At 38.5% G+C, this 14,992-nt stretch overlaps 1 protein-coding gene across 2 annotated transcripts in view; it reads right to left on the bottom strand.

Moving 5' to 3' along the window:
- SGIP1 (SH3GL interacting endocytic adaptor 1) overlaps positions 1–14,992 on the bottom strand; it is a 169,307-nt gene that overhangs the window by 39,007 nt on the left and 115,308 nt on the right. Inside the window, exons 9-14 of one of the 2 annotated variants that reach the window (XM_081145952.1) lie at positions 13,784–13,808; positions 12,790–12,841; positions 11,438–11,523; positions 9,002–9,094; positions 7,054–7,128; positions 4,401–4,901 (exon numbers count right to left, since the gene is read on the bottom strand). In XM_081145952.1, the coding sequence (XP_081002078.1) occupies positions 4,401–4,901; positions 7,054–7,128; positions 9,002–9,094; positions 11,438–11,523; positions 12,790–12,841; positions 13,784–13,808 (832 nt within the window). The remainder of the gene's footprint in view (positions 1–4,400; positions 4,902–7,053; positions 7,129–9,001; positions 9,095–11,437; positions 11,524–12,789; positions 12,842–13,783; positions 13,809–14,992) is intronic. The other variant, XM_081145951.1, reaches the window with a different exon arrangement.

Below are 14,992 nucleotides of genomic sequence, written 5' to 3'. Positions count from 1 at the left end.
AGCAGAGGATATTCAGGGACTGAGGGGGTATTTCACAAGTAAACTAGGGCTTCCCATACTTTTGTGAGATTACACAATTGTTTAGTATTATAAGAGTTAGAGGTTATTATTTATACATCTCTATCACTCTCTGATCTTTAATTATACTTTCATTTTCCCTTTAAGCAGTGTTTATTCCCAAGAACAATGCTGGAAAATAATTGGACAACATCTCCAGTTAAGGCTTAATTTTAAAAATCACAGGTACATTATCTGAGTTTTGTGAGTTCAAAAAAGTTGGCAACTATTGACATGTTCTCAACCCACTTGCTGCTCTCATCCATCCTAGTTTCTCTGGTGACCCACGAAAACAACAGAGCTATAGCTTCAACCTTTATATCTCTTTGTGTGTGTAGGTGGGTGGGTGGGTGAGGGTGGACAGTGGGGGCACCTGGGGAGAAGTGGTAAATAAAATCCAACAGACCTGGGGGCAGTTCCTAGCTCTGCTACTTAGTAGCTTTATGATTATGGCCAAGTTCAATCTTTGTGCTTGTTTCTTATCTGTAAAATGAGGCTAATACACCATAATGTTGTGAAATGAAATACATGCATTTCAAAATATGTAAGAAACCAAACAGCCTTTTCCTATTGTGTTTCTTAGAGCACAATTCCTCATTTATTTCAAGGAAGTATTAAATATGTGTGGGAATGGTTACATATTATGTGGTTTTTTTGGTGACCAGAACATTACAAGCCCTAAAACAGTTCTGTCCAATGGAGCTTTCTGCAATGACAAAAATGTTCTAGAATGAGTGCTGTCCAATGAGATAGACACCAGCCACATGAGGCCATTAAGCACTTGAATTGTGCCTACTGCATCTAAGGAACTATGTTTAATTTTAATTAATTATAATTAAGATTAAAATAGCCACATGTGGCTAGTGGCTTCCATATTGAACACCGCTGCTCTAAAAAGACTTGTAGTTAGGAAATGTATTTGGTTAATTCAAACCCAGGTAACTGAAACTCATTTGCTTATGGATGTGTGGGAGTGTGTGTGTGTGTCTATGTATAGCATCTTTAATATTGCTTTAGTATTCCAAGTTGGAAAATGTTGCACAGAAGAACATTATATCTTTATTAACACCTCTGTTTCCCTGGTCTCCACATTTGCTGCAGGCCAATGAGACTCTTTCTCCTCTCCACCCCACCTCCGGCACACAACTCACACAGACGAGATGGTCTTGACCAAGAATCAGAGTCTGCATTCCAGTAAAGCCATGTTCTGGCCAAACTAGGTATTTTTAACTCTTGCCTTAAGGAAATTAAACTTTATGAAGCAAATCTTTAACTTCCAACTGCTTTTCAACAGCAGATAGCTCTTGATTTACAAAGCTGTGAGAACTGCCTAAAATTAGTGGATGACAGTTACCTTGCTTTGAATGAAATTTTTAAAAGTGAGCATAATGGTATTCAACTAAACAGAGTTTGAGAAGTACAGGAAAAGTTAGTCTTCTCAGACTGTTATAAAGAGCAGGGAGTGAGAGCATCCATAATTTTTAAAATATGTGTCCATATCCTATTGTTGCAATCCTAAATTTACATTTCTGCCAGTCTGTGTATATTCCATCGATAAAACATTAAGTAGCAAATAAACTGGGACTTAAGTAAGGAGATAATGGTGCAAAGTTTCATTTATTCATGAGCTTCACTGGCCCAGTTCAATGTTCCCCTTAGAAATTCAATCCTTTAATCCCAGCAAAGTATAGTTTTTTTCCAGCTCAGTTACTAAGAATCAATAGTCTTTACTGGCAACATTTTAAAGTAATTTCAAATAAGGGTACAGAAGCTAAACATTAAAAAAACAAACAAACAAAAAACTCCCAAAGGTTCCAGAAAGAAAGCCAAAGCTCCTCTCTCCACTCATATCAGTGGTCAATTCAATTAAACAAAAGTCTCCCAGAGCCTTGTGGAAGGTGACAGTGGAAACACAGATGAAAAACAAAGCAAATAAATAAAGAGATAAAGAGATAGATAAAATAATTCAAAACAAAACAAAACAACAAAAAAACAAAAACCAAAGCTTCCCTGTCATCCCCTCTCCCCACAAGAGCTTAGTGGCCTGTCACTGGAGAGAGGGCATTATTCCTTGAAAAGCCAGCTCAGAAGACTGAGAGCCTGGCCCAGGAAAGAGAGCCCCTTGGAAGACAACAGAAACACGCCCCTCTTTGACAACAGACAGCCAACTTCTTTGGGTTTGAGGTTTAAACTGAAGGCTTTACCTAGGGGCCCTTTATTGCCTTTACAGAGAAGTAAGAAGCTTATATCCCAGAAAAAGACCTAAAAAAGCAACAGAGGATGAAGGTGGGTGCTCTAACCTTCTAGAATTATAAAGAGGAGCACTGAGGGAGTGTGCTTTGAGAGAATATTGGTGATCTTTTTGATGCTATATTGCAGCACAGGTGGGTGTCAGTTGTCATAAATAAGTCTGGGATATTTTGTAACTAAACCTTAGAAGAGTGCCTGTAGACAACTGTGTTACAAATACAGGTGCTGGGTTACACAGACCTGAGTATGAATCCCTAAATCTATCACCTCTAACTGAGTAAACTTGGGCAAATTACTGGATACCTCTGAGCCTCAGTTTTCCCATCAGTAAAATGGGGGAAATAAGATTATCTAGCACATGGGGTTGCTGTAAGGATAAAATAATATGCACTGAGCATGGTGCCAGGACGAGAAACTATAGCTGTTGCTATTATTGGCAAAATAAAGGCTCTCAAATGTCCTATGGTAAAAATAAAATAATAAAATAAAATAATAAAATAAAATAAATCTGCTGATTTTGTTTTGACATGTTTCTCAAACTTATTTGAGTATTGAACAGTTTTCATTTTTTAGGGGAAGGGGGCAGAGGGCACACTTACAGAGGAACTTGCACACACAGAGCAAGCCCTGAAAGATACTCCAATGAAAGAGGAGGCAATAAGGAGTATTAGAATAAAGACAAATGTCTTTCATTTCTAGTTCTTACTAGATCTAAATAACTTAAACTTGGTATCCTTTTTCAAGGCAAATGAAAAACAAATAGCACATGGCACCCCAGGAAGGTGCCTAAGCCGAACCTACAGGCACGGGAGGGTGTTGCCAGACAAATGCGTGCACCAGTGGGATAAACAACACGGAAGATGTGTTAGAAAAATCGTGGTCATTCTTTGGTACGCGTGACAGGTTTTCCCATCCTTTCATAATTACAGAAGGCAAAATGAAGCTTTGAATAAGAAAACCCCAAAACTCAGATTCAGTGTCAACATCTGCATATATCGTTCTAAAACATACATTTCTGATAGACTTTCCCCGTCACCTGTCACCACCCTTAGAGTTGACATGATAGGCTGACGAGCACATCAAAACGAAATCAGAGAATAATTTGTCTTTAGTGGCAGCTTGATTAGGTTGGGGATTTAGTGAGGTGTCTTCTTTTCGCTGTTCCCCAAAATCTCATTTTCTAACTTTTTTTTCTGAAATAAACTAGAAAGGTTAAGATGGTTCTCCCTTCATAAAAAAAAGGAAGGAAGGAAGAAATAAGAGAAAAAAATAGAAGAAAACCCCAACATTGACTTACAAAAACTAGGGCCCTTGGGAAAAGGAAATACAAACTTTCAGTTATAAGATAAAAAAGGTCTGAGTTATAAATGTATAACATGGTGACTATATTGTATAATTGAGAACACTGTATTGTATAGTTGAAATTTGCCAAGGGAGTAGAACTTAAATGTTCTCAATAAAAAAACAAAAACACATTAACATGTGAGGTGATGGATGTGTTAATTAGCTTGATGTGGGGAATCCTTTTACTATATATATCTATCTATATCTATATCCATATCCATATCCATATTTATATCTATATATCTCGAGTCATCACATTGTGTACTTTAAATAGCTTACGATTTTATTTGTCAATTATATCTCACTAAAGCTGAAAACAAAACAAACAAAACAAAATAAAAAACAAAAAACAAAAAAAACACCTAGGCCCTTGAGGAGATATCTGACAAGGAAATCAGACATTTAACATGAAACTTACTGGCTATGAAATCTGTCTTTCTAGAAGGCTCTTGAATTCCACACAATGACAGCAAAGCTTTATTGAAAAACATACACTTCCTAACTGCAGGGTGGGAGGCTGGGCACGTCTCAGGGCAGGGAGGAGAGGGCAGAACACATCCACAGACTTGCACTAGGACCGCGAGCATCTGATGGACTGACTAGGACATGCCACAGGGCCAAGGACACCCAAACCAAAGGAGGCACGACTGAAGCTCTAAACCAGCTGCCAGGCAGGAGGGTGTTGCTCATTCTGCAGCAGCCACGGCCATTCCCGGTCACACGAAGCACACTCAAACAGCAAGACGTACCACTGGCGGTCCCCGTACCACTGCCCGAGCCAGGTCCAGGGGATGAAACCACGGTTCTGTAGGTGGGTGGTGGTGGGGGAGGTGGAGTTGCTCTCTGTCCCAACCCAAAATCTTTAGGAGATGAGATTGTTTCTAAGTAATCATCTTTAATGTAGCTCTGCTCAGCGACTTTCTTCTGGACTTCTTCTAAATTGAGAGGCGAAGGTACATTTCGAGGAGGACCAGGGGGCCCTGGAGGGCCTGGGGGGCCTGGAGGGCTCAGGGGGCCCAGAACTGGGGAGTCATCTGGATTGTCTGCTGCAGCTGGTGGGGACACCACCTTTTCCCTTGGAGTCAACTCCGGAGTAACATGTTCTGGGGATGTATCAGAAAAATGGACCCACTTTTCTTCAGCATTAACAGCAACAGACTTGGGGGACAACACTGGGCCAAAAATGCTGTCCAAGTCATTGATCGATGGTAGTTTTTCAATTTTGATCTCTGTGGCTGACTGGTCAGTTCCTGTGGTTAAAGTAGTTAATTTTAAACTTTAATTGACTTTATTAATATTATTTGTATAGAGGATGGGGTGGGAGGGATGAGACACAGCCTGGTAAATAGGCTGCCTTTTGAGGTACCTCACCAAGCATATTTCATGATGTAAAAATATTTTGATTGGAGCTGAAGGGGAGGGGAGAGCTCCCTGCCTCCAGAGTGTGAGCATCATCTTTTTGTGTGATTATTTACCCTTCTGCAGGGTGACCCCGTTAGCTACTTTTACCATCATCGAAAGTGCTGAGCATGCTGTGCTCTTTGGGCTGCTCACAAGGGTGCAGAGTATGATCATTCTGAGGGGGCAGTGCTAGGGTCACCAAGAAGCACGGGCTCGGGAACTGCAAATTCCAAAAGGGAGGCCCCTTGTGAAAATCTGGCCGACTGAAATACATATAATACAATAAAAGTAAAAAGATAGCTGAAAAATTACCTCATATTTGATTACCTACTCTAGCATATTAAATAAAAATGTTTGGTGAAAACTAATTATCTGTTAGTTTTAAAAAAATAGCACATCATAATTAACTGTATATCTTCTACCTTAAATATACCAGAAACACAGTATGATTATTTAAAGGGATATCCCCACATGTATATTTACATACACATATACAACCCACACACAACACACATAAAGATTATTGAGAAGATATTTACTACTTATTAGAAGTGTTACATACGTATATACCTGTTTAACAGGGAAGAAAATTATAAAAGCATTTCTATAAATTGTTTTGGTCAATTCTAATTGGTAAAATTGAAGCAAATGAGGCAAAAACTCTAATGAGGCAAAACTCTAATATATATCTATCTGAAGTCATGAGACAGAAAATTATGTTTTGATCCACATTAGCATCAGCTATTCTTTTTAATTCTTATCAATCATATGAGAAAAAAAATCAAAATTACCTTCTAGACCTTGGCAGGAAAGATTTGATAACAACTGCAGTGTGAGGAAGTATACTTTTTAAAAATTGAGGTTATTCAAATTAGAAATTGTTACCTAAATAATCGCAAGGCATGAGCAGAAGCATTTCACCTTTAAATAACACTGGCTACAAGAGCCAACTTAGTGTTCCATATTTCACATTTGAAAGGAGTTCACATTCAAGGTTCCAAGGCTACAGATAAATGGGGCAGCAGTTTGCATAGCCCACAATATTTATAATTTCATGGTAGATTTATTCATATGTAACATATTTATGAAGATAGAAGGGGCCAAAATGATTTGAACTTGCAAACACCTTTCCTGATGACACTCTGGATGACTCCCTGTTGGGTTTGAGTCAATATAAATTTCATAAATGACTATGTCTTGCATTCGCTCTTGTTGATAAATATCCCCCTCTGTAGCTATCAAACTCACCAGGCTGCATAAATAGCAGAGGAAGCATGAAGCTGCAATACAATTCCAAAGGTGATAAAGAACCACACTTTAAAGGCCCAGACACATAAAGGAACTATTACTGCTTTTGTCTTGCTACCCAATAAGACTAGGTGGATTATAAATTGTATGAATATGTAGTATTGATTTTAACAGAAGAACAAGTTGTGCCTTAGAAATTATCTGTCTAAAGGCATGCAGCAATTGCTTGCTGTGGTTCATCATCTTTGCACATCTTTTGGCCATAAGATAATAAGTACTTTTATGATTACTGAAAAAAAAATTCCCCACTGCCTGAGCTGCCCATCCTGGGAACTGTTTCATGTCTTTATAGACTAAACAGTTTTAATTCTGGTAAAAATTTTATCCGTTCTTGGAAAATTACAAATTATTCTTGAGACTACAAATTTGCATATCATGAAAATGAGATCCAATGAAGTGACATGTCAATTAAGCAATGACTTTTGATAGAGATTTTTTTTCTTTTTACAAGTAAATGTGGCCCTCATTCAGCAATAATATACAGAAGAAAAATTAGCTGATAAAGTGAATCTTTTTGTGAAACTTGAGAGTGATTCTTTAAAATAAGTCTTCACGATAGGCTGTAATGGAAGTAAAACTAAATGCAAACATTTTCATGTTTAGTCTACAGCTCCCAACATATGGGTATGTTGAAGTCCGGGGATACTGTTCTGGTCGCCATGTCATCCTGGAAAAGAAGAAACTAAAGCTTACCTGGTCCCACTGTGAGGGGGGAGCCTGTTCGGGGTGGGGTGGTCGGTACATTTTTTGGAGGCAGTGGTGGAGGTGCTGCAAAGAGATGAGAAGCCAAGCATTATTGACTACTTTCTCCCCGAGATACACAATATTTTGTAGAGAAGCAGGATTTAAGCTTTCATTCACATTCCTGCTCTCGGAAATGGAACAGCCATTACTAGTCTAATTTTTTTTTTTAATTCAAAGCTGAGGGACTGATGCAGGACACATTCAGATACTTCCACTTTATGAGAATGTCAGATAATAACCAATATAATATTAGCATTTTATTCATTCATTACTTTATGACAAACCTCCTATGTCCTGTACTAGGAACTAGGTGCATAGGGTTGAATAAAAGGAGCTTCTGCCCTCAAGGAATTTATGACTGAATTATTAAGTATCATATTAACACACAGTTGCAATCCAGGTGTGATCAAGGAAATGAGAACAGCTTTGGTGGGGATTCAGGTGAGAGGTTTTGAACACAGTCAGGATATTATAGTCTAAATCACATGGCTTTATATGGATTGAATCTGGAAAGATTTCTCTAAGTTATAGATCTTAAATTTTAGTATATTTTTGAAAGCCTGAAGTAAAATGATTTGAGTCAAGGAAAAATGAACACATTACCTTTGTAAAAATTACGGCTAAAAATAACCCCTGGAGAGAGAAAAGGTACTGTGTTATGGACCCAACCCTTCTGAACTGGACTTGTCATTCTGTGGGCAAAATCAGGAATTACTGCTTCAACAGTACATTTATTTTCCTTATTCTTTCTTTAAATGAATGTTTTCTTGTCACTGGCCATATCTGGTATATCCAAAGAGTTCATGCCACTGGGGTTCTAACCCTTTGAAAACACATCCTTGAAAGTTCAAGTTTAGAAAAGGTTGATTTTTTTTCCTGTTTATGAAGGAAATACCCTTGGAAAGACTGGATCACATGGCTTTATAGCAACATTTCCAACACATTGCTGCTTGGGCTATTGATTAGGAATCCCTTGGTTAATTCCTATGATTATTTTTAGGCACCAAAAAGCAGAGCCCTGGGGATGCTGAACTGGAAAAAGTATTAATTGGTCTCTATGTGAGCCTCACAGAGTAAAAATACCCTCTGCATTCCCCCTCCACCCCCAACACCTTTCTCTGAGATCCAATATTTCTCCCATGGGATTTTTAAGGAGTACTTTCCACATGCACATCTACTATGATAAGTCTACTAAAACGAGAACTCAATAAATCCATTAGACAGGTGGCTTGACCGAATGAGCAATCCATTCAGCCTGAATACCCAACCCACTGAAGGTGAAGGGCTCTAAAGATCTTCAGGACCTCTTTCCCCAGTCACCTGGAGTGGGCGAGGGCATGCTGGAATAGCTGGGCTGACGGTCCTGCTTTGAGATAAATTTGCCTGGATCTCCTGTTTCAGCTTCTCTCTACCATATAGTATTGTTTCTCTTGCTCTCTAATTATTCTTTCCTTTTAGTGTGTCCTTTTGTCCTATGCAGCCTCAGTTTTCTGTGGGACTAAGAGAAACCAAACCTAACTTGTTGTTGTGTGATACCTCTGTTTTGTCTGATAGCCCATGCCTGGAGCACAGTAGGTTCTTTGGCTCACTTGCTTTTCACTCTTACATATACATAATGAATGACTGAATGAATGGATGAATAAGTGAGCCTATGGCATATCAGAAGAGACTAGGATCCGAAGTTACTAGTTTTACTTTATTTATGCTATTCCTGCCTTGACAACCTGCCCTTGGTCCCTTTAACTCTAAAGCCTCTTAGAATAACATCTTTTCTCAATATTACACAGTCCAAATGTTGCTTACGCAGACTTTCTAAGAGTTGCCTAATTTCACTATGCAGACAGACAGTAAAAAATGAGTCACTTATTTTTCCAGACAGAGCAGGCACATAACTTACTTCCAGTGGGAAAAGGCCTTGTTAACTTTGGCGACTCGATGCTTGGATTAACTGGTTGGCCTGAACCCCATATCTCAGGCTGATCTAAAAGAACTGGAAACATAAAAAAATTTTTCCAGGGTGAGTTTACAAAAAACATGCCCCTAGATTTTAGAACTTAACATTTCAATTTAAAGTTGAGCTTCACAAAACTACTCCCCTCCTGCCTCAGTACCAAGCAAATTAATTTAGGAATGTGCTGCTGCTCCTTCTTTTCAAGCAGAGAATGGAAATAGGAATAGGGGGTGTATGTTTGTATGTATATGGGAGGGTGAGTGTTTACATACAGCTAAATAAAAACTGCATTTTCGTTCTGGTTGGTCACTCAAGGACATGCTGAATGTACTGGTTCAGTTTCTGGCACCCATTTGAAAATCCAGATATTAACCCCATGGAAATTTGCTTTAAGTTGGTTTATTCAAAGTTTGCTATGAATATGCTTCAAAAATTAAAATGCCTGGGTTTCATACAGTGGTTTGTATCTTTAAAGGGTCTTATAGGGTCTTTAAATAAACCTTTCACAGCATCACAGAGAGAAATTAAATTATCTAAAAATGTTTGGTGAATATCTTAAGAAAACCAAGAAAATAAACAAGTGCTTAGACATCGAAAGTAAATCAGGGCAATTAGGTATTGAGCCTAAGGACACTGAATCTAAGGCTTCTTTGTTTTGTCTCCTCCTTTTGATTTTTTTTATTGCTATGGTAACAATGTAAATAACTAGCTCTTCCCAGCACCTATCATGTGCCAGGACCTATATAAGTACTAGCTGTAATTCATTATGCTGTAAAACACAAGCTGGGAAGTTAGTTGAATGCGGATTTGAATCCAGCCTCCACACTTATTTGTAGACCCTGGGTAAGTCATTTAACCTCTGAGCTTCCTTTCCTTTAGCGTAGAGATCATAGAGCAATCTCACTTACTAAAAGGCTTAAAGGGGGATATAAATATAATGTATACAAAATGTACATAAATCACTTACCACAAGGCCCATAGCTACTGATATATATATTTAATTCTACCACCACCACCATGTGGTTGGTATTAGTACCATTTTCCAGAGAGGAAACCAAAGATTAGAGTGACTGAATAACCTGCCCAAGAGCACACGTGGTGAAAGTAGAGGAGTGAAGATCTGATCCCAGGCAGGCATACCTGACTCCAAAGTACATATTTTTTCTCCAGGTCTTTTAAACTAGTGATAGCAAAATCAATCAAAAGAAGCAAGAGTGTGTAGGTATGACAGGTAAGTGTGAGTACTGGAAGAGCAAGTGTGCTTGGTGCAAATGTTGGAACTTTAAGGAACTTTAGGGGCTGAAACCACCTGAAGAGCAATCAAGCTGGGCTCACTGACAGGTCAGGGTGTATCTCCTCTCCACCAAAAACCTCCAAGATGGCCTTAGCTCCACTTTGTTTTAACATAAAGGTAAACATCCTTTAAGGATGTGAAGTAACATTTTTTTTTTTTAATGGATTCAGTGTTGAATGCCATATTCTTAAGAACTGTTTTCTATTTTGTATATCAGGTTTGCATACAGTTACAAAATTCCTTTAACAGGTCTACAAATCAAACCCCACCTTCAGTCATTACATGATTATGTCCTTAAGAATGACATGATCACAGGTAAGTTACTAAGTCAACTGATAACCTCGTGGCAGGACCGAAGTTGTAGGCACATCACTGAGGGAGAATTGAGGGGTGTTTCTTACACATTTTCTTAACTAAATCACTGGAAAATGTCCCGATGTGCCTGATTGCTAGTTGTCTTCCAGCATGTTCTCTCCACTTCTTTGTAGTTAAAGAGTTTCAGCTGGCCCTGTGGCACCAAATGATCTATGATGGGATCTGGTTGGAAGTGATTTGTGTCTCTTCCAGATTTTGCTCTTACGAGAACTGGCAGCAAGGTCCACTGGCCCTTCCCCACTCCCGCCCCCCTTTGTTCTACTGGGAGATGATAGGAGCTGGAGCAGCCCCCTTGGACCCAGAGAAGAAGGCCACATGTTGAGAACAGCAGAGCCACCCTACACTCCTATGTTATTTACTGTGAGACTGTTAACATGAAACAGAAATAAAATTCTATCTTGTTGAAGTCACTGTACTGTGGCGCCCTTCTGTTACGATAGCATAGCCTACCCGTTATGCCTTCAAGTCCTGTTGTCCTTAACACTTAACTTTAATTCCCCTCACTCATGGATCCTAGAAAAATAACATTTTACTATATTTGTACCATAGTGCTCTTAAATCAAATTATTTTTATAAGAGCATTTTGTATTACCAAACACAGCTGCTGGAGATCTGATGACACATTAAAAAATATGCTTCAAAAGCACATATAGTTACATTAGGTAAGTTAATGAAAAGAAAAAAAAATCTATAGATATACACATTTTTCCTACCTTCTGTCCTTTGTTCATCAAAAGCTGATTCTAATGGTGGGCCAAAGAGGGGAGCTAGGGCCACAGTGTCATCTGGAGGTTTTTTGCTAAATCACGCACATTAAAGCAAAACAGAGAAAGGGAATATTAATGCTGAAAAACGTATACAAGCTTTCATATATTTTCACAGTAAGGCAGATGTGTGTGTGTGCACTTGTGTCTGTCTGTATGCATGTATGTAAGTTCCCTTAGGTCTAGAAAGTATATATAAGGATGTCAAATATATTATGGAAAAGAGAATTGGTAGGAGATGAGGTTCCTGGTTCTCAATGGGGGACCAAAGTTCTGTTTCAATAAGTTGAAGGAGAGAAACTCTTTCAAAGCATCAGGATTCTCCATACCTAGAAGAGATAACACTAGAGATAACAGTTTATTGTACAACACCTTACTCTCTCTTAAGATCTCCAGAACCACTGATATTTGTCTTAACCACATCTGTGTTGTAATTAATGGAGTTAATAATTAGTGAAAGTCAGGCATAGGGAGGCTAAGTGATAAGCCATCCAGGAAGTTTGTGTTTGAGTAAGAAACTGGGTCTACCAGCTTCTAACTGCACCCATCCTTCCCTCCTACCCAACAGACTAGTTATAACCTCCTAAAACCTTAATACAGCACATCTCAGAAAGAGAAAAAGAGTATTGGGAAATCAGGGAGAAAAGGAGGGTAATAAGTTCAACATTCAACCTTTCTCCCAATTATTATTTAAACTCATTATTAACAAAAGGTTGCATAATCTTCTCCAGATTAATCTTAATGAATTCTGTGTGTGTGGTGGGAGGTAAGAGGTGAAAGGGAGTAGGAAGGGGCTGGAGAAGGAGGGAAAATGAAAAAGATTCAGCTTTTAAATAGGAGCCTATTTGGAAAACAACATCCATTTGTACAATACTTGCTTAATCCAATAAATACACAGTGTAAAATACAATGTTCTGCCCCAAACAAAAACAGAAGATCCCTTTGGTGTGTGGCAGGTGGAATGTATCAGGAAATATATCCAACTAAACAGGCTACTCTTCATAGGAAAATATAATCATATTTCAGCTTAGCATTCCAGACACCAAAGGAGCTCTTCACATAGACTTTCAACCCTCCTAATGGGGGGTTACACATTCTGATAGACAGTTACTGTAGATGACTACAGAGAACTTTCCTAAAGGTCTCCCTCGTGAGAAATGATAACGTATTTGAATCACACTGTGACCTTACACATATGGGCAGGTCCTTTTTGGAACAGGGGCTGAGAGTTTAGCCCAAATGAGATCAGCTAAGCTGTTAAGAGTGGTGATACCTTGTATAATAGTGCCTTTCACACGTACCTCATGAGTTCTGGAGTTGGTGTGGAACGCCTGGGTCTGGCCACTTCTTCACCTGATGCACAGGACAAAGGAACTTTTTAGGCATATTTTTCTTGCCATTCCTTACTTATCTGTCTTATGAGCTATGTTTGGAAACACTTAGAGATTTAAGTCCTATCAATACGCAACTCAACATGAAAGCTCTGCAAAACAAGCCCAGAAAACAAACCCTCTCCTCTGGCAATGCAACAGTCTTATAATAGGCATATGTAGTAGCATTTTCTCTGACATTTGTAAAACCTAATTAACCAAGGAATTACCATGATAAGCCATCAAACAGAAGATCTGTATACTGCAGAGCTAGTGGAGTAGCATACCATTCTTCGAATGTCTGCTGCCTTGATTCGTTCCCAATTACCATAAGAGAACACTGAGCCAGGCCATATGTACATAGTACATGAATCCAGCATTCTCTGCCTGTTCTTTTCTTGAAATGCCAAGAAAATGTTATACCTTTAACCAGTAACCAGGAATTTAGTATTCCCTAGAATGTGCTGTAAACAGCAGAGAAAAAATCATGCCTTATGTATACTATAATCTATTCCATGTCACCTTGGCTGACGAAAATTTTTATATCAAATAACACAAGAATGGGTAAGTTACATCTATCTTCAGTTTCTTCTGCCCCCTTCCTCTCCCCACCCCCATCACCAAGCACACACTTGATGAATTTCATTTCTATAGTCAAATGATACAGTAAGAGTTGACAAATACAGGAAGCAAATAGCAAAGTTTTTCCAAAAAACATATTCATTTTCAGAATTTAAATATTAATTATTCAGAACCCACCAAGCCCCTTTTATCATTACAAGATTTCTTTGCTGTAAAAGTATGTGTAAGTCTTAAAAATCAAGCCCAAAAGTATATAAGTAAAATGTATATATGCTTCAAGATCCAAGGAACTTATTCCTTCTTTTAAATTGTACTCTATTTTTGGTAGCTAAGATATACTTACTGGATAAGTTCCTTTTAATTGCACCCTAGAATTAGAAATAGACACTATAAGGTTTAAGACCACATATATGTTATGTACAATATGTATATTTCTGTTATTGCAATTAAACTGAACTCAAAGAAATGCAGATGGGGAAAAAATGAAATTTTTCTCAGAATCACATTCAAATTGGAAATTGGAGACACACCCATATATATCAGTTTTTCATCTTACTTAGGATTACAGAAAGGGAGGGTAAATCATAAGTCTCCTGAACCAGAAAAATCCCTTACCTGGGTAGATTTGGTAAAGTAAAGATAGTCTATTAAAAAACAATCCTGAAGTCTAGCACACAAGAAAGTAAATCCAAGTTTAAATTACATTTGATGTTTGAAAATCATAGACTATATTAGGAGTACTGTCTGCTCTTAGCAGATGGGGTCCATAATTTAGTAGAAACAGTCATTAGTTAACTATTGCAATTTTTAATGATTTAAGTGGCAAATGTTATAGAGAAGGAAACCTTGGAAGCATTGCCACTGAATGGGCTGTTTTATGCAGGGAGCCAGGGGATTCCATCTTCCCTACCAGGTAGACCCACCCCAATTTCTTCCACTTGCCTGCTACCTGGCCCACCAATCTACCAAGGGAGCCATTCCTTTAGCTCAAGGCATTATGATACTAGTAGCATGCAAAAACGCCCAACAGTAATAATCTGAGAAGGCCATTTCTAGTTTTTATAAAGCCCTAGAAGAAACTTATTTTAATAACAGAAGGATTGACTAGATAAACAGATTTGATTCAAAACTACTGTGAAAGATTCTTAGCATGAGGTGCTTCCAGAAAAATAGATCACTGAAAGGGTGGTACTGTGGTTGGGGGGTGGCATGGCAGCGCTGCCTTAGGAGAATGAGAAGGCAGACGGGCAGAGCTGCCACGGGAAAAGTGGGAGTATAGGGGAGTATTCCAAAGGGTATGACCACGAATTTCGTGGGTGGGCAACAAGCATTTTTTTCTACTTTCCCACTTTGGTGAAGGCTCAGCCTAGTGGTCACATATTTCTTCTCTCAAATGATAATATCAACAACCTAGGACAAGACATAGCACTATAAAAAGCTTCTTTTCCTCTTTTGTAAGGATTTTTTAGAATTTTTGGTTTCATTTTGAACTCATAATAGAAGAGCAGTTTCAGTCTGAACAGGATCCACTAGATGTTTCCTAGTGGGTGGC

This window comes from Miniopterus schreibersii (assembly GCF_964146895.1).
Source record: "Miniopterus schreibersii genome assembly, chromosome: 8".
Taxonomy (NCBI): Eukaryota; Metazoa; Chordata; class Mammalia; order Chiroptera; family Miniopteridae; genus Miniopterus; species Miniopterus schreibersii.
Note: the sequence above shows the minus strand (reverse complement) of the source record. Positions and strands in the feature narration are given on the sequence as shown.